The sequence below is a fragment of the Alligator mississippiensis genome, chromosome 3, assembly GCF_030867095.1.
Source record: "Alligator mississippiensis isolate rAllMis1 chromosome 3, rAllMis1, whole genome shotgun sequence".
In the NCBI taxonomy this organism is placed as follows: domain Eukaryota; kingdom Metazoa; phylum Chordata; order Crocodylia; family Alligatoridae; genus Alligator; species Alligator mississippiensis.
This window is the reverse complement of record NC_081826.1, coordinates 264,218,911-264,239,596: the sequence shown is the minus strand read 5'-3', so window position 1 is coordinate 264,239,596 and position 20,686 is coordinate 264,218,911. Positions and strand designations below refer to the sequence as shown.

The 20,686-nt window shown below is 43.3% G+C and overlaps 1 protein-coding gene across 2 annotated transcripts in view; it reads left to right on the top strand.

Moving 5' to 3' along the window:
• Positions 1-20,686, top strand: part of NDUFAF2 (NADH:ubiquinone oxidoreductase complex assembly factor 2) — a 175,123-nt gene that overhangs the window by 122,312 nt on the left and 32,125 nt on the right. For both annotated transcript variants that reach the window (XM_014594071.3, XM_019496096.2), the window contains one exon: positions 8,139-8,179. In XM_014594071.3, the coding sequence (XP_014449557.2) occupies positions 8,139-8,179 (41 nt within the window). The remainder of the gene's footprint in view (positions 1-8,138; positions 8,180-20,686) is intronic.

Below are 20,686 nucleotides of genomic sequence, written 5' to 3'. Positions count from 1 at the left end.
CAGCTTGCACTTGTCCATATTGAAACCCATCCTATTCTCATCTGCCCACCTCTGTAACCTGTCCATATCTAGTTGTAGCCTGGCCCACATCTTAGTATCATCTGCGAACTTGAACAAGGTGCTTTTCACCCCCTTGTCCAAGTCGCCAATGAAGATATTGAACAGTGCGGGCACTGTTACACACACCTTTTTTTTTTTTTTTACTGCTGCTTGTCTTCTTGTCTTCTCTCTCATTCTCTGGGATTGTGGCTCCAGTCCTTCTAAGACAGCAGTAAACTGTACTTCCTAAAGGGCATTTTTACACCTGTTCCAGGAGGTTGGGACGGGGGGGGGGGGGGGAGTACTTTAATTAGCAGATACTTTTAATTAAAATGCCCAAGTGTCACGTGTATCAGCATCCCCCACGATGAAAAATGATGGTGGCTCAACAAAGGAGCTTTAGTTCAAAGCACCCTGCTGCTATTTTCTACAGGGGGACACTAATACACGTGGTGCTAGAGTCTGCTGGAACATGTTTATTTCCATGCTCCAGCAGACTCACTTAATCGAGTCTCCTCCGACGCGCTGGATTTCCAGTTAATCAGAGCCAGCTTCCTGCACCTGTATAGGAGCCCAAAGGATTTTTTGGTTGGTTGGTTGCTAGTTTGGTTTTTTTTTAGCTGGAGAAAGAATAGCATAGCTATTATAAATAGAGTAAAAAATATTTTAGGGTAGCATTTCTCATTTCCTGTATTTTGTTCCTGAAACGTATTTGACTTGTAACTTTCTTATAGTCCTGTATATATGCTGTTGAGCCCAGGAGGGTAATCATATTATAAATATCTTTTAATTAAAGTACTCAGTTCATCTGAAGATAACTAATGAAATAATTGGTTAAGAACCTAAGCTGATAATGAAGGAAGAGCTTCTACTGAAATTTTTATACTTTTGCAATCGCTTTCAACTACAGATTGTTTGTTTTGATTTCAAAGCTCAGAGTTTTTGCAGAGCTATGACTTGGTGGTAAAATGAAGCTGAGGTACCGTTGTGAAGATACTGACATTTTAAAAAAGAATCGGGAACTTTAATAAAATGGAAAGTGAGTTATAGACATTGAGGGACTGCGGAATCAAAACCAACAGAGCTGTAATGCTTATATAAAAGAAAGAATAGGGAAAGATTTATTTTGTTGAAAATAATCACTGGATATTGCAAGTTTTAAAAAGCCACCTTTTTCATTAAAATTTTCAACTCCCTCTATGCTCTTGCTTCCTCTTTTTGTACATGGGATTGATGCATGCATTTATATGCACATTCCACCACTTCACTTCTTTTCCACATACTACTAGAATTGTCACTGGTGGTCCAAAGATGATGTCTAGCAGAAGAGAAGACTTGGTTGCCCCCAGCCCCACTCTTGTTCTCTTGCTGACAGTTGTGAGTCACTTTCTTCTCTGGTTTCTGTCCTGGTGCTTTACAAACGCACAATACAACTTTAAACAGTAACATGCACGATGTAGTTAGTTGAAAAGTAACACTTTTAAAACTGGACCAGTTTAGACTGTGATCTTGTCAGATTTTGCAACTGGAAAAATGGCAGTGTTGAAACAAAAATTCTATGAAAACTGCTTTTACAAAGCAGAAGTATTTAATAGAGAAAAGACTTAACCAAACTTAAGAATTTTTTTCTCCTGTTTGTTCCAAAATCTCTATAGAAAGATTAGTGTTGTCTTTTCAATTCTGAATGACCTCTCCATAACAGCAAATTTGAGCTATTCGGTATCGGGACTGAAAGATTTCCAAGAAAAGCCAGCAGGGAGTGATGTTGACGAGGAGATATCATCTGTTGTAGCAGTATGATATTAAAAAGTACAGTATTTTGAAGGTGTCATCTTCAAAACGAGGCATTGTCTGCTTGTTGTTAAAGATAGGTTAACATTATTAATCTTGGAGTCGTGGCTACACTCCAACCTGGAAAATTTTCTTTTTGCCTAGATTAATTTACTGCTGCTTTTTTTTTTTTTTTTTAGGAGGTATAGCCTCCAGTGAAAACAGTTTCTTAATGTTGCTGTTGCAGAATGGTAAAGAAGTTTCACCCTAGAATTGGTTACATGTCAGTGATATGACCTCTATTTTCAGCTTACAAAGCACTTCCACATGCAAGGATATACAGCACAATGTGCTATATGAATGTAAGATGTTATCAGAAATGATATAAACATGCAGTAAGCACTCCACAAGGCATCTTTGAATCTGTATAGACGCCCCCAAACCATACCACAAATTTCTCACATATTTGACTTTGTGGTACTGAAAATGTCATTTTTACCTTAATATTCAAGCACAAGAACAAATGTTTTAATTATTCAACATGCAGAAGAATGTTTTGCTATCTCTATGTACTTGGAATTTGTGTTCCTTATGTCTATCCTTCTGTTTGTTACTGGCCACTTGCATATATGCTGATTATTCATTTGAAAAATTATTGTGTAGAAAAGGCAAAGGTCATTTACAGAACATACCAAACACGCACCCACCAATTCTGTACATCTGAAGCTCAGATAAATTAAAATATTATAACTGTGTTACCTATCATAGACAAATGTTGACACATACATGGACAGGATCACAATATGGACATTTGTTTAATAACATCTGTGGTGGATTTGGAACTGCCTGTAATAATTCATTGGCAGAACAAAACAAGATTTAACTAAGTGGCATTTCTCTGTCTGTAATGTGATAACCTTGGAATCATCTATCCACTGAATTCCAAAATTGCAGGAATGTTTTAGGTATCAGTGGGCACAAACTTTCTGATTTTGATGCAGATCGGAGCACTAGAAAACCTAAGTCACTGGCAGATATGGGGGGGTCAGACTGCCAAGTGCTGCAGGCAGAGAGATCCCTTTGCTGCCCACTGTTACTGCCTACATGCCTCTGAGGCAGCTGCTTAACTTGCTGCATGAAGGCATTGTTTATAGCCTGCACTCTTAACAGGAATCAGGACCATTGGAAGAGGGCTTTTGAAATAAAGGAAGATGAGTGTGAGCCATGAGGAAGAGAGTGGAATAAAACTTGGCGCTAGAGGAATGAAAGAGTCAGTTTGAGGACACAGAAGTGGGGAGCACTGGTACTCCCAGAAGACTATGGGTCAGCATTGGGGGTTGAGGCAGGAACCCAGGAGAAGGACAGGGGTGGCCAGTGGAAAAGAAGTGCCAATGATGAGCAGGGATCCTGGTTTTCTCTGATTTAAAAAAATCCCTAATTTTCAGTTAAAGTTACCCCAAGTCCACATTTTTCCATGATTAAAATGAAACACCACTATATACATCACAGAAAAATGTGGATTTGGGGTTACTTTTTTTAACTGAAAATTGGGGAGTTTCTTAAATCTGAGAAAACCAGGATACTTGGCGATGAGGGAAAGGGGGACCCAGAAGGAAGGGACCTGCATGTGAAGTGAGGTGAGGCATTGAGGGGAGTGGAGGTGGGAAGGAAGGAATGGGAGAGAACGTAGACCCTGCTGTAGGAAGGAGGAGGTAATAAAGGACACTGACATGCAGAAGAGAATGTGGGAGCTTGGCATGGGAGAGGAGGCCAATGAGTCCATGATATGATGGGATCAGGAAAAGGGGACACACAGGGTCTGTCATGGAGGAACAGTACTGCGCAGTGAGGGAAGCATAGGAGAGCATACATTCCCTTGCATTTGGTGAGGCGTAGATAGACACTAGAATCTTTAGAGGTCGGGGGAGAGGGGGAGAGAATTTAGAGTTCCTGAAATAGGCACATGGAAGGCACATGACGGGGTTGTAGGGAAAATCTAGGAACGCAAGGTAGGTGCGAAGCGTAGTTTCATAGTTGGTAAGGTTGGAAGGAACCTGAGCAGATTATCAAGTCCAACCCCCTGCCATGGCAGGAAAGAATGCTGGGGTCAAACAACCCTGGCAAGGTGATTATGTAGCCTCCTTTTGAAGATCCCCAGGGTAGGAGCGAGCACCACTTCCCTTGAAAGTTGGTTCCAGATCTAGCCACCCTGACTGAAGTAGTACTTCCTAATGTCTAGTCTGAACCTACTCTCAGTCAACTTGTGGCCGTTAGTCCTAGTTGCTCCTGGTAGTGCTTGGGGAAACAGGGACTCTCCTGTTCCCCTCTGGTCCCCCCTGGCAAGTTAATAGATGGCCACCAGATCCCCTCTCAGCTTTCTCTTGTGGAGGCTGAACAGGTTCAGGTTCCGTAGCCTCTCCTCGTAGGGCCTGCTCTGCTGCCCCCTGACCATGTGAGTGGCCCTCCTTTGGACCCTCTCGATGCTGTCCACATCTCTCCTGAAGTGCGGCACCCAGAACTGGACACAGTACTCCAACTGCGGCCTGACCAGTGTCGCATAGAGGGGGAGGATCACCTGCTTGGACCTGCTCGTGATGCATCTGTGGATGCATGACAAGGTGTGGTTAGCCTTACTGACTGCGTCCCCACACTGTCAGCCCATGTTCATCTTGGAATCAATAATGACTCCAAGATCCTTTTCTGCCTCTGCGCTGACGAGAAGGGAGTTCCCCAGCCTGTAGTTATGCTGCTGGTTCTTCCTCCCCAGGTGCAGTACCCTGCACTTGTCAGTATTGAATCCCATCCTATTCTCATCTGCTCACCCCTGTAACCTGTCCAGATCTAGTTGTAGCCTGTCCCTCCCTTCTATCATGCCCACTTTTCCCCACATCTTAGTGTCAAGCACTTAGCTTACAGAAAATAGGAAACTTGTAACCCTCATAGTATTCACAGAAGCTTCCAAATTGCAGGATCTGAGTCTCATGAGGGACTTTAATTATCAGGACATCTGCTGGGAGTGAAACTGCAGTGTGCTAGAAATCCAACAAGTTCCTGGAGTGTGTTGAAGATAACTTTTTGATACGGGCAGTAGAGGGGCCAATTAAGGGGGAAGCTCTTCTTGACTTGCTGCTCACCATCAGGGAAAAATTGGTTGAGAATGTGAAGGTGGAAGGTAACTTGGGTGACAGTGGGTGCATCTACACAAGACATTTACTATGGAGCTGCCTAATTGGCTCCACAGTCAAGTCTGCCAGTTAGCCCTACACTGGAGCACCCTTATGCCCTGGCCAGCCCTTCTGCAGCATGGTGAACTGGGGCAAAGCAGCCCCAAGCTGGCAGGCTGAACCCTCCAGGCCCTCTCCCAACCAGGGCTGCTCCGACTCAGCTCAACGTGCTGCAGTCCCAGGCACATGCGTAAACATGGCACTTGGGAGCAATATTAATTTCATGTGACGATGTGACCAGGAAATGACAGAGTTCAAGATTTTAAGAGGAGGAAGGATAGAGAGCAGCAGAATAAAGACACTGGACTTAAGCAAAGCTGACTTTAACAGACTCCTGGCACTGGTGGGCAGGATCCTCTGGAAAGCAAGTCTTGAGGGGGAAAAGAGTCCAGGAGAGTTGGCTGTACTTTAAGGATACCCTTTTAAGGGTACACGAGTAAGCTATCTTGATGTGACAGAAGAATTGGAAGTGCACCAGAAGACTAGTCTGACGAGGCAGCAGTCTCTTCAATGAGTTGAAACTCAAAAAGGGATATTACAAAGAGTGGAAACTTGGTCTTAATACTAAGGAAGAGCATAACAGTATCTCATGAGCATGCACCAAGAAAATTAGAAACACCAAGACTTAATTTGAGATGCAACTGACAAGGGACGCAAGGCAATAAATATGGGCACCTACCAGATGACGAGCACATTTAGCAACAAAGATAGGGAAGGAGTCTACCAGCTTAGAGTTAATGTCAGAACAGTTTGGGATTACTTGAGAAGCTAGAGGCTTTCAAGACAGCAGGGCCAGGTAGGATGCACCCTAGGGTGCTGAAGGAATTGGTTGAAGTAATTTCAAAGTTGTTAGTTATACTGTTTGAGAACTTGTAGAGGTTGGGTGAGGTCCCAGGTGATTGGAAAAGGGCAAAATTTTTGCACGTCCTTAAGAAAGAGAAGTGTCACCAGGAACAGCCAGCATGGATGCACCAAGAGCAAGTCATGCCTGACCAGCCTGATTTTCTTCTACGATAAGGTGACAGGTTCTGTGAATGGGGGAAGAGCAGTGGATGTGTTGCACCTCAACTTCGACAAGGCTTTTGACACTCTCTCCCACAACATTCTCATTAAGCTAAGGAAATGCAGACTAGATGAAAGTGCTGGAAAGTGGATATTTAATGGGCCAGATCATTGTTCACGTTGCATCACAACATGGTCATCAGTGGCTCAGTGTCTAGTTGTGAGGAAGTATCAAGCAGAGTTCCATCGGGATCCATCCTGGGTCCAGCATTGTTCAACTTCTTCATTAATGATTTGGATGATGGGATTGAGTGCACACTGCAGATTTGTGGATGACAAAATTGGGTGGAGTTATGGATGCTGGAGGGCAGGGCTGGGATGCAACACGACCTGGATAAACTGGAAAAAATCTGGATAAACTCTAAAATAGCCAGATAAGATTCAGAGTCCTGCACATGGGGTAGAATAACTGTACACATAGATAGAGACTGGAGGATGACTGGCTAGGCTGAAGTACTGCAGAGAAGGACCTGGGGGTTACAGTAGACCACAAGCTGAATATGAGGCAACAATATACTCTTGTTCAAAAAAAATGCTAACAGTCTACTGGGTTGTGTTAAAAGGAGTGTCACTTGCAATCAAGGGAAGTGATTCTTGCTCTTTATTCAGCAATGGTGAGGCTTCATCTGGAGTTCAGTGCCTAGTTTTGGGCCCCAGACTTCAAGAAGGATGTGGACAGACTAGAAAGAGTTGACTGTAGTGTGACAAAAAATTATTAGGGGCCTGGGAAACTCCATTTAAAAAGGCTGAAAGAACTTGGCTTGTTTAGTCTGAAGAGGAGAAGACTGAGGGAAGATTTGATAACAGTCTTCAAATACCTGAAGGGTGATTACAGAGAGGATGGGAATGGGCTTTTCCCTGTAACTGTAGGGGACAGGAGTAGGAGCAATGGCCTCAAGCTGCAGCAGAGGTAATTTAGGCTGGAGGTTAGAAAGAACTTTCTGACCATTAGGGCAGTCAAGCACTGGAACTGACTACTTAGAGAAATTGTAAAATCTCCATCCTCAGACATTTTAAAGAGTAGGTTAGATTGACACTTGGCTTGGGTGGTTTAGTCAGGGACAGTCCAGCCTTAACCAGGGAGCTAGATTTAATGACCTTGTAACATCATTTCCAGCTCTACTTTCCTAGGATTTTGAGCTGGTCATTGTGACACTCTCTCACGATGTAGATATATCTAAAAACTGAACCATTCCAGAAGTGGCTGAAGGACTCCACAATAATACCTCTTGATATGAAGTATTATTTTGGAGCATTTTGCTTCTGGTGCTGGCCTGGGAGGGAAAGTGAGTGGATGGGGGAGGGTAGGAAAACGAGTGGATGGCCTGCCAGCTGCTATATCCCTGCTGGTATCCCTTGCTCCCAGGCCTAGAGCAGGGTTTACCTACCCACCTACCCTTGGCTGCACATGGAGAGACCAGACATACAGATCTGAGATGCAGCTAGTCCTGTATTCATAACATTTGTCGCAGACTGGGTCAGATTCTGTTACATTTACTCACAAAAAAGAACAATTTTGTAAAGTAAGGATACTACCTTGGCATAAATGAGGATGGCAAAAATTTCTGCATATACCTTATTTATCATACATCTGAAATAATTGATAAATATTTGCACTCAAACAAGGCCATAAAGCATTTCCAGGAATCTTCTCTGTCCAGAGTGGTCTAAGACTGTAGATCCTTCCTATCAGTGGAAGGTTGTCTTTTTGCTAGTTCTCTCTCTCTCAGAAATTCACCATTATTCAGAAAGCTCAAAAACAAAAAGTCTATGCATCACTTTTGAGCTCTAGTTTGAACACTAGGTGGTTCATAGACTTTGTTCAAGCTCTCTAAACTGGGATGAATATTACCCAGTACAAAGATTGGAATCTAGGGCAAGGGGAAATAATTTCTTCAGATTTTAAAAGTTGTGTTTTGGTTTTTTGATATAGTTTACTGCAAATGTTATATGTACTCATTTTGGCCCTATCTCCTTTGTTAATTCATAGCGATTATGAGGTGTAAAAAGGTTTGCCTTTGAAATATTTTTGTTTCTTTGCAGCCTGGTTAAGGAAAAAGAGAAAGGATCCACCTACCATTGAGGTAAGAGATGAGTTTTATGAGTTATACATCCTATACGAATCCTCATACTATTTGTTATATTGGACCCTTCTGTACAGTCATTTTGAATAAATCATGTCCAGAAGGTATATATAGACTTCTTGGTTTTTAGAACCAAGTTCTACTGTATAGTACAATACTAAGATGTCAAGGTTTAGGAACAGAAATCAAACACCTGCTTTATATGTCTCTTTGCCTTGAATTTATCTGCATTTAAGTAACATTGTGATATCAGGAAAAGTAAGTGTGGCCATTCATGACTTCCTAATTAAGTGAATTTTAAAATAGCTATTGTAAATACATTTTTTTTTTAAAGATCGTGTTCTTTATCTGTGTTAATAGGATTTTTTTCATGGCAATTGACATTAAAATGCAGGTTTCAAATCCAGTTGCTAGCATATTCATCAGTACAGCAAAACAAATTGCATTAACATTTTACAATGCTAATGAGATGGGCTTTCTGCAGTCCTGACTCTTTTCATAAGTGGTTTCTAATGGAATAAAACTGTGAAATATTGCTCACTCTTTCATGCTGACAAATTCACGAAGAATGGAATTTGACTGTTAAGACTTAAAACAAAAACAAAACAAAACCCAAACCCCCCTCCAAAACCCCCCCCCCAAAAAAAACCCCCAACTCCTGATTTTGTACAAAAGTGTTACTAAAACCAGTAGTTAATTTGTAGCCAAAAATATGGTTTTAATACAGAAACTTATAAAGCTCAGTCCACCTGCATGTTGGGCAGATTTCAGCTGATGTGGGTCAGGGATGCTGCTTTTCACACATCTTTTCCTCCTGGAATGGTTTGAAGTTGTGTTTTCTCCATCCTAGTTGTTGAAGCACAAGGGAAGTCTTCGGCCTGATGGAACCTATCTCTTGTCCCTGTGAAGCCTGCAGGTGTGGTACACCATGCCAGCTCTTTTCTTTCCTTTCTGAAAATATCTCTTATGCAACTTGGACATCAGGAATATTGAGTGCTCATCATATAAATTCTCAGAGTTGGACTGCTATGTCATTTTGGCTGTGTCAAGTCTGAAACTATGCACCTGGAAAAGTAGGTTATTTGGTTATCCATGCTCTTCTGAAGCTGGAGCTATAAAGCTTCTTGTTGCTGAGGCATGGGGGTTGTAACCCTTTCAAGACAGGGATCAAGGAAACTGCATTTCAGGTTAGTTTGGATCATTACATTTTTAAATAGGTTATACTGTAGAAAAAGTAATCCTAGGAGAATGAAAGATTATTGGAAGTAATGATATATTCAAGCCATAGTGTTACTCATACCTTCAGCTTCATGCGGCTTCTAAATAATTTTTTGAGACTTTTATAAACTAGGTATTGTACTTGCAGGGCTGTGCAGTGACCTCATCAGAGAAGAAATGATATACTAGAGGGTCTTAAAGCTATCTCTTTAATCCATAAAATAGTCCTTTTTCCTTTACATAGTACAGGCAACCCCTGCTTACTGCTGCTTCATTTAGTGCTATTTCGCTATAACACTTATTTGAAATTGATACCTGATTTCACTTAGTGCTCAGTGAGTTTCATTATAACACTTGTGGTTGCCATCTTGGGTCATCATATACTTTTGGTTTTGCTTAATGCATGTTTCACTTAATGCTCAGTTTTTCAGGAACCAATTAAGAGTGCTAAGCATGGGTTGCCTGTATAAGGGGAAACTAATAATACATATATATGGAAAGCTCTCCCAAACATTGTGAAAATAACATAACTATTTATGGCATAAACCAAATAGGTGCTGGTATAATAACTTTTCCTATGTTTATTTGGGATGATATGCATTAGGGCTGTGTGAAACGGCTATGTTTCGTTGCCATTTCAGATTCGGCCATTTCGGAGGGACAGTGATTCGTTTAGGTGTTTCAGATCACTGTTCCGTTTCAATTTGGCCCAGTCTATTTTGGAGTTTCGATGCTGTTACGGTGCTGATTTGGATTGACCAGGGAGAGGCAGGCACAGCCAGGTGGCTGCAGGTTCTCCTGCAGCTCCTCTGGCTGTTCCTGCTTCTCCCCAGGCTGGGGGAGCCGCAGGAGAAGCCCCCATGGCTGCCCTGCCTGGCCCCATCCCCCAACCAGCCCAGCCTTCTGGCACTTAAAAACAAAAACAAAAAAAACCCCACACACACCAGCTGCAGCAGCGGCAATCAGGGCTCATGGCAGAGCCCCCACACGCAGCATGGGGCAATGGAGGGCACCTGCATGGCAGCTTCACCATGGCGTGGGTGCAGTCTGGCTCGACAGGGTGCTACGCGCTGTCTGGGACCTGAAGTGGCTCCAGCGGTCACCTGGAAGCTGACACTGGTCAGCCCTAGCAGCCCCAGCTCCCAGACAGTACGCAGCGCCCTGCTGAGCCATGCTGTGCCCACACCGTGGGGCAGCTGCCATGTGGGTGCCGGGGGAGGGGGGCAATCCCCACTGCTCCCCACTGCGCTGTGCGTGGGGGCTCTGCCATGAGCCCTCAGAGGCCCTGATAGCCACTGCTATAGCCGGTGAATGTGGGGCTTTTGGTTGTTTTTTTTTGAAGTGCTGGGAGGCTAAGCTGGGCAGGGCAGCCATGGGGGCTTCTCCTGCAGCTCCTCCGGCTGTGCCTGCCTCTCCCCAGGGGGGGGGAGCCATGGAAGAAGCCCCCATAGCTTCCCTGCCCGGCCTCAGCCTCCCTGCACTTTAAAAGAAGGGCTACGGGGACTATTCCCAGGGGGACACCTCCGAAACATTCGAAACACCACAAAACAAAATGGCTGCCAAAGTTTCACACAGCCCTAATATGCATAATCCACTTGTCCTGATAATAGACTAACCTTTATACAATGATACTCCATATATTGTTGTTATATATTACATCGTTCAGTTTAATTTTTTTTCCATGTATTGTGCCAGTTGGAATTGGGGTTCTAGCTACATTCATTCCTGGAAGCCTCTGTGGGTTTGTATGCTGCATTGTCCTTCCTTTTCTGACAATAATGTTGGTATGGTAACTACTCTTTGACAGCTATAGGACTGGGAAATATATGTGACTATTTCACATGAAGATTCATTATGCTTCCATGTCATTGTCTCTCTTGTACATGTTTTTTGTGGGGTTAAAGTCTTTCCAAAAAAAGGATGTAGAGCCCCACATATGTTACACTCCTGACTTAATAACATTGTACTCTCACATCATGTTGTGGCACTGTATCATCACAACATGATATGAACACTGTATATCCTGAGGCACAACCTTTGGAGCTCTTCCTCTGCTTCTGTAGGAGGCAGACTTGTGCTCTGCTAAACCCCTGCCTGCTTCAGCTCTTCCCTTTCTTTTTTTTCCCCTTTGATTTTCTTTCCCTGACCTATAACATCCATTGTATATTCTCTGGGGTGTTGGTTGTAGCTGTGTTAGTGTAAGGACGTAGGTAGACAAGGTTCTTTGGATAATTGTGATATCTTTTATTAGACCAACTATGTAATAACTAATGGTGTGCTATTTTGTGGGGATTTTCTTTTTTGTACTGCAACAGTTTTTCATGTGGTATCCAAGTGGCTCTTTCTAAAGCACAATCTCTCTCTGGAGGAGTGTCCTTGTTGGGTGAAAGCCCTTTTGAGATTTGGTGGCATCAGGAAGTTTGACTGTATGTTACAACTTTCTTGGTGTGTTTAGAGTGATTGCTGGTTCTTTGCAGATATGTATGTTGGTCCATGGGTTTCTTGTATATGGTTGTTTATATTTTATCATTGTAGATATTGATCATAGTGTCTAAAAAGGAAATATTGGTGCTGGAGTATTCAAGAGATGGATGGAAGGGTGATAGTTATTGAATTTTTTATGGAAATCAATCAGAAATTGAAGGTTTTTAGTCTAAAGGATGATGATGTCATCTATATATTTTAGGTATAGCATGGGTTTGATGGTGTAGTTCTTGAGAAACTCTTCTTTCAGGTGGGACATAAAAAGGTTGGCATATTGTGGAGCCATTTTGGTGCCCATAGCTGTGCCTATGGTGTGGAGGAAGTGTTGGTTATTGAAAGTGAAGTTTTGTATGATGATGAAGTGTATAAGTTCAGCAACATGTTTAGGGCTGTACTCTGAGTTGTAATCTTGCTCTTCTAGATATGCAAGGCAGACTTGGATGCTATCCTGGTGTGAGATGTTGGTATATAACAAGTGGAGGCAATGTTTTTTGGCCGGAGTGCCGAAAACCCCCACAATGCCTACCTTCGAAGGTGCCGGAGTGCTGGCATGCCAGAAAAACAAAATTAGGGCAGGGGGTACATGGCAGGATTCCCTGCTGCTGCCCCTGCCCCCCAGCCCGGGCTCTGTGGCTGTCAGCAGCTACCCAGAACCTGGGCCAGCTGCAAATATCTGCTGCCTCTCTGCCTCAGCCCCAGCTGCCTCCCAGACCTGGCCCCAGGCTCTGGGGAGGTAGCACATACCGGCAGTGCTCCCCTTGCCACTTCTGCAAAGCAGCGTTTGGAACCTGGTGTGGCAGGGCACAGCAGGGAGTGCAGAAAGCTGCCTGCTCCCAGCTTCCCACTTCCCTGCCACACTTCCCCTGTGTGCACGGGAGCAGCATGGGCAGCATGCAGGGTGGGCTGGGCTGCACTGCCCTGCTGTCTGCCCCGAGGTGTACGCGCAGTCACCACCAGCCCAGAGCTGATGCCAGAGCTGTGGAGCCCAGCACAGCTGTTTGCAGTCTGCCCGCTGCTCACTGCAGCTGCCCAGAGGCCAAGCTGGCTACAAACAGTTGTGCTGGGCTCCACAGCCTGGTCACTGGCTCCACAGCCTGGTCACCAGCTCCATGCTAGGAGCAGGGGAGGGACCGGGCTTGCGCTGCCTCAGGTCCCTCCCCCACCACCTGCTCTGAGGTTTGGGTGCACGCACCTGTACAGAGCTGATGCTGGGGCTCCGGAGCCCAGCACAGGTGTTTGGAGCCTCCCGGCTGCAGCCAGCCCCAGCTCTCTGTAGCTGCTGCCAATCATGGAGCCTGGGCTGCTTGCAGCAGGGCTTGCAGCCTCCCAGCCACCTGCTAGGAGCAGCCCGGGCTCTGTTGCTGGCAGCAGCTACCCAGAGCTGGGGCTGGCCGTGGCGTGCTGAGCAAAATGCCCTCACATGCCATGCTCGGCACCCTAGGAGGGTATTTCTGGGAAGGTGGTCTGTGTTTTTAAGTTTTTGTAGAAAGTCTGTTGTGTCTTGGACAAAACTTAGTCTTTGGGTGACGAGAGGTTTTAGGATGGATTTGATGAAACTTGATATTTCCTCAGTTAGGGTTCCATAGTTGGATATTATAGGTCTGCCTGGGTTCCCTTGTTTTGTGGATTCTACTTCCCCCAGTCTTACCTCTTTGACCACCACCTCCCTGTCTCTATCATCTATCTTGCAGAACTAAACCTTTAATCTCTTTATAGTATAATTTGTTCAGCTTTAAGGACTTTGTGTATTTACTTTTTTTTCTTTTGCCTGATTCTTTTTTTTTTCTGTTGGCAGTTACTTAAAACAAGACTTCATTTCCCTGGTGAATTGAGACCCAAGAATGTTGCTCATCACATTGCTCCTCATAATGGTTATGTCTAATCTGACCAATAATGTAAAGAATGCCAGTGGCTAGGAGTCTCGGGTTAGTCAAAGCAGCCCTGTGGGAAACTAAGCAACAGTTGTTGCCTTTTGATTTTTATTGCAGCTTGAAATATGCCACATCTCATACTCAATTCATTTACAATTATGATTTGATAAAACACAGGTTACCTTTGCAAATTAATGCAAATCTTGTTATGTTAGATATATACTGGTCCTATGGCAATGGATTTAGACTGATTTTTGGACCTTTTACCATCTATAGATCTGGCCTCAGATATCTAAATCATTGCCTCAAGAGCACAATAACATGTTATATGTGCATATGTGTATATGTATATGTGTGTGTATAGTGTGTGTGTGTGTGTATATACACACACACATACATACACACGTACATATACACATACGTACATATAACATGTTATTGTGCTCTTGAGGCAATATATATACACACACGCACCTTTTTTCAGAAAACAGTTGTATTGATATATTCAGCTATTATAAAGTAAATTTATACCTTTTACCAATAGAAAAAGAGGTGAATAAATAAGTATATGTTGGAACATTCTGATGTTATACAGAGTTCTCTTTCTGCACGCATGCACACCCCTCCTCCCCCCTTTCTAGGCAAAGGGAAAGACAAACCCTTGTCCTGAAGAGCATACAGAATGTTTTAAAAACTAATCAGGATGCTTTAAAAGCTACAGGAGTTGTACCTTTAAATCAAGCCCTATTCTGTGGAAGTAGTCGTGGTAAATTATCACTTTGCATACGAATCAGTTCATCAGATAAATGTTCGGGCTGCTATAAATTATTGATGGACTAACAAAAGTTGTCTTTGCCTTTACCAATGGAGGACTACAGGGAAAATGATGTGTTTGTAGTAAGATTTATCTTGTAATTTTTTTCCGTCAGGAGGGTGCTGCCTATAAAAACCAGTACGATTTAAGCTATGCATGCTATCTCAGCCATAAACTCGTATCTCAGTTTTCTTGCCAGCTGAAAAATCTACTACTGACACACAGCATTTTTCAGAGTTTCATCCTACATGTTGTGTCTTGGACTTTTCAGACTTGAATTGCAAAGGGACAAAAAATAGTTATGCTTTAAAAAAAGCCTTTACTCTTGAGAGCTTCTCCTCCTGTTACCCTGTTAGGCTCTTGTTTCCACAGTGTCAATAAACAGGAATGACCAAAAGCTGAAAATTTAGACACTGAAGCATCCATAGGAACCAGGGGGGCAGCCCTCAGTGGTTTGTGCCATTTCCTGCATCCTAGATTTATTTTCTTTGTGACTGTTGTTGGCAAGGAACTCCCAAGACCTCTCAGCAGTTTGGTGGTCACTCAGGCTTTCAGTGTCATTCTCAAGCTTCACAGCATTCTACATCCCCTGTATCTTTTCTGGGTCATATTTGATGCCAGTTGTTTCAGATATCCTCAGGAGGGTTTGATTGTATGTCTGTTCCAGTAGAGCATCTATATGTATTTATATGATTGGTGTACTGACAGCCTGATCAATTTTTCCTTCACCTACATAATGGGTGCTTCACTGAGACATTGAGAGTCTCCTGTTCCTCATCTTCATTGTCAAAGTTAGGCTTGGACATCTTTTATCATAGGAGCAATGGACTTTTAGCTTATATATTCCAGTGTAGAGCATTTGCCGGGGAAAAAATGAGCTAAAGGATATAAAAGCCAAAAAAAAGGAGATGGGTGCCTAACGAGTTTTCAAAAGTGCCTAGATGTTCTTGAGTTCAATGGGAGTTAGGCTTATGGGTGCTGCTTTTGAAAATACTGCCATGTGTTTGCATCTGGAGGTGCCTAAATACCTTGTGTCTGTATATTTTTTCCTGGGAGCTGAGCACATTTAACCTTCACTCATAGAACATTGTGTCATCTCCTATTTTGTTCTCATCTTCAAGGACCTGTTGTCTTCTCAGTCATAAGTTTCAGGATGGAGAACAGAAGATGACACAAACTTCTAAAAATGTTCCCTACCCTACCATACTGCAGCTATTTTTGCAGACAGGATTGTTGAATGCATCAGTTGCTGGGTCAAAGATTATGATTAGCTTGGGTGCAAGGTCTGCCCTTATGCCATTTAGTGCTGAAAGGAGCATCTCTTGGAAGTCCTTTTGACTTCTGATGCAGCTGTTAAGTTGGACTTGCAGTCCATAAAATCTCATGATTCAAGCTTCCGTGCTGGCCATTGGAAGGGCACTTTATCAGCTGAAGTCCAGCAAAAGGATGCTTTGATTTTGCATAATCACTTCTGTTCATTGCTCCTGTTGAAGCATCCTGCAATACCTGAATTATTTGTGGATAATGGCTATATTTTATGCAACATTCCAGCCTCTGTAGCAAGAAAAGAATAGATGGTAATGCTGAAAATATCAACATACTATTGTATACAAAAGTAGTGCACCCTCTTCGAATATACTATGTTTTTAGTTCTGGGTACCACACCTTAAAAGGTATATAGGAGAAAGAGAGAAGAGCAGTAAAAAGCAACAGAGTGAGTAGAAATACAGACAGAATCTCACATTAGGAGAGCACAGGATTATATTGTTTGAAAGGAGGAAAAAATAGAGCATATGATAGAAGTATATAAAATAAATTATAATAAAGAAGTTCAGTTGAGTATTTGTTTTTAGTTTTTTAATAAAACAAATAAGAGGATGCCCAACAGCATTGAAAAGTACTAAATTTAAACTGATGATAAATACTTCTAACTCACAGATGCATTTGACCATGAGAACAAAGCAAAGAAAGCTCCTGACTAGTAGAAGAGAAATAGAACTGAATTATCATTTTTGCTTGTTAGAAAATGAAATGAACCAGGCAAGATTAGACAATGGCCTGGCACAGAAGAGAAAAACAGCCAATCTAAAGAGAGGGGAAGAGAGTGGAGTTAATTGGTGACCAGAACCCTAACAGCATAGTGGAGGGTTTGAGGGAGAACAAAAGGTAAAATGATTTGAAAACAGAAGGAAAAGTGAAAGGAAAATGATAGCTAAGGGAGTAGTGCTGTTAGGAAGGTTTTGGGATGTTTGATCACTGGCAAACTTTTATGTAGAGAGGATTTTCTCCATATATTGACTTCAGTTGAGGAAGTGGGGAAACCAGACTTTTGTGATCAAGGTTAATGTGATTGATAAGAGATTTAAACTAAGTAATTCGGGGAGAAGGTTGAGAGAAACCCAGTAACGTTCACCACAGGAATAAACATACAACAGGAGGGATGCTGGGTAAGTGAGGAAGAGGCTAGAGGATGATGCACTGATGATTGGAATTGTAAAAAAAAAAAATAGTAGCAACATCAGTGAAAATAAGTAAGTAAGTATTTCTGTCAGCAAGTTAGCTACACCTATTCCAATTTGTAATTTGAATGGAAATGTAAAATTGTATCCAATTGGGAATTTGGATAAGATCACCTGAAACAACTGAAATGTTTGCACCCCAGTGCAGGTAGTGTTGGCTATAAAACAAAAGAACTGGTACCTGTGTGTGGGACGTGAAACTGGGTATTATAAGAATAATATAACATGGTGGAATAGTTGCCGTGACTGGAATACTGGTATTGAAAGCTGTAATTTTTTTAGGAAAGATAAGGATAAAAATTTTGGAGTGGCATTGTGCGTTAGAGGTGGTTGGTCAGAATGAATTGTGATGATATGGACAAAATTGGATCTGTTTTGGAGGAACTTACACTAGGAAGGCATGGTTAGAAACAGCATTGTCAATTGTCTGTAAATTTAGGAACAGTCCATTTGAAGAAAAAAAAAAAGCTAAAATAAAAACCAATTAAGAAACTGTGAGCTTATGTGAAGATCCATTGTTGGGATGTGACTGGTGGTGACGGACAGATACAAGTGTTGATGATAGACAGAGCAGAGCGGCACTATGTCCTCAGTGGATCATCCTCTGTAGCCTCTGAGCAGGAGCACAGCTCTCCTGTAGGTAGCTCTTCATTAGGACTTTGTTGCACACAAGAGCTTCCATCACCCCCTCTGCCAGCTTAGTGTTGCCCGCCTGTAACAGCTGCTTGCCTGTACTTCAGGGCTGTACCCTCACTCACTACTACCCTTAGAGGAACCCATTACTTGACAGCTTGTGCTCTCCTTTGCCTGGGAAGGGGCAGGCTGTCAATAGCCAAGGGTTTTAATTGCCTCTTGTACAGCCCAAGTTGGCTGAATAGGGGGTGATTTAAAACTGGAAGCATGGGGAAGTGGGGTTTGGGAGAGCCTCCCCAACCCTGGCTTCCTGGTTTTTAAATCATAAGGTGTGGCTGCGCAGCATGTACAGGCCTGTGGATTTTAAATGCTGCGAACCAAGGCATGAGTAAGGGGGCAGCGTTTATAGCTAGATTGACCATATGTCCCGTATTGGCCAGGCCAGTCCTGGTTTTCAGAGCCTGTCTCAGCGTCCTGGCCATTGGAGAAAATTAAAACAAAAGTCCTGGATTTGCAGGAACCCATCTACACGTGTGGCTGGATTCAGGAGGTGGGCATATACAGACAGGTTCACACCAGTCCAGGACTTCTGCTTCTGTTTTCTCCAGGGAGCCCAGCCAATGAGCTGCTTCCTAGTCCAGCTGTAAGCTTCCACAGTAGTTGGGGAGCTGCAGGCTTGGAGAGTGTGTGTGGGGGGTGGGGTGGGGTTGGGCCTGTGCGTGTCTGTGTGTGCATGCATGCCATGCTGTCCTAGATGGCCCTGCTCCTGGGAGCCGTGGAGACAGGGCTGTGTGTATGTGCGCACATGTGTGTATGGGAGTTGGGATTGTGCCACACTACCCCACTCCTGGGAGCTGCAGGGTTGGGGCGTGTGCATGCAGGTGTGTATATGCATGTGTGGTGGTGCCCCACCAGCACCTCCTGCTCCCATCCCATATTTCCTTACCCCTATCCTGAATTTCCCTCAAATTATTATGGTCACCCTATTTATATATAGCCCAGGGACCAGGAACTTGGGCAGGAATAGCTTCCCTAGTCCTGGTTTCTGGCCCCTGGGATTTTGTAATCCCCATTCCTACCACCCAGTTTAGTCATGGGTGGGGCAAGTGGAAGCTGGCAGGGACCAGAAATCAGACTTTGGGGCAACCTCCCCATCCTTGTTCCTCGTCCTGTGGGCTTTGTTATCCCCATGTGTGCTGCTGAGTGGTAGGAGCAGCATTTGAAGCCCAGGAGTCGGAACCAGAGCAGGGAGGGGACGGACACCTGTTCTTCTGGCCCCGGAACCCTCCCAGATCTCTAGAAGGGCTTCAGCCCAGGGTACCCGCACTCCTCTGGGTTGATCTAGAGAAGTGCACAGGGCAGGGACTCTTCTCCTGCAGCAGGATCCCTCCCAGGGCTCTTCTCCCAGCACATATGTAACATCTCTACACTGCCTTAGAAATTGACAGAGAACTCTATAAGATCACAGGAGAATTGAATAATAGTGGAAAATTTGTATTTAGGTGAGTCTTTAAATTGTCCAGTTTAGAAATGGTAACAAATGGTAACAGTAAAAGTAGAGCAGAGATATTTTTCATGAGATAATTAATCAAGTATAGCCCAGGTTTCACGTCTCACACACAGGTACCAGTTCTTTTGTTTTATAGCCAACAACCCTGCCTCAGTTTTCAGTAAGGATGAAAATGTAAAGGAGAATGAGAATATAGTAACAGAACTTACCATATTTGAGGTGCGGGCTCATTGTGGCGAACTTGGAGGACCCAGAAAATTTCCATCTCAGAATGTTGAATGAACTTGAATATGAAATAGCAACTCTGTAGCATGGATCTTCAAAGAATCTGTCAATGCTGAGATTCTCTTGTGCTTGGAGAATAGCAAGCAAAGTGCTTACAGACCTGTATGTTTCACTTGAGTGTTTGTGTGAAAGGTTTTAGAATATATGTTAAAAAAAAATCATCAAATATATGAATATAAACAAAAAATGGGACAAAACGCATCATGATTTATTTTCTCAGAAAGATCATGGCAGACCAATCTAAAATCCTTCTGTGACAGGATACCTGATTTCTTAGGTTGGGACAATGAAGTGAATCTAGTCTAGTCAGATTTAAGCAAAGGACTTAACACTGAGCTTTATAGGAAATTATTAAATAAGTAAGAGAAGATGAGGGTTAATACCATAAACATAAGGCAGATAAGGAGAGATTAAAAAGGAGACTACAGTGAGTTATGTTAAAGGGGCGTTTTCAGGTTGGAGACCAGCTACTAGTGATGGTCCTCTGAGAGTGATCTTGGAACTCACCATGTTTAATACTTTCATTAATGACCTTGGGGTGAAAAATAAAAATGTGCATATGAAATGTATAGATACAGTAAAATCCCTGTTATCCAGCATTTGAGTAACTGGAACATTCTAATTAACCGGAATATCAGGCCAGCCAGGTGCGGGGGGGAGCTCACATGCAGCCACCACCACCCTGTGCTCTAACCGCTCCGCATGCGGCTGCCAATACCTCCCGACACCCCCCCCCCCCCCCAACACACACCCATGGCCCGCTCCACTGCCGGCCGAAAACCACTGGCCTCAGGTAACTGGCATTTTTAGATACCCAGCACCCCACATTCCCCACTCGTGCCAGATAACAGGGATTTTTCTGTAACAATAAACTAGAGGGGTACTGCTAATTTGGAGGAGGAAAGGATTACAGTATACAAGAAGAATTAGGTAACTTTGTGGAGTGAAGCAATGGAAATGGTATGAAGTGTAATTCTGTGATGTGCAGAAGCAAGCGTTAGGAACTAAACTTTTGTTTATAGGACTGGGCTTATAGGCTACAGGCACAGGAAAGGGGGAGGGTTTGATCAGTTGTAATATGACCATGAGCTAGCAGTGTGATGTGGCCATGAAAAAGGCTAGTATGCTTTAGGATGAAGATGTTTTTAGTTGGAGACTGAAGTATCACAAGGT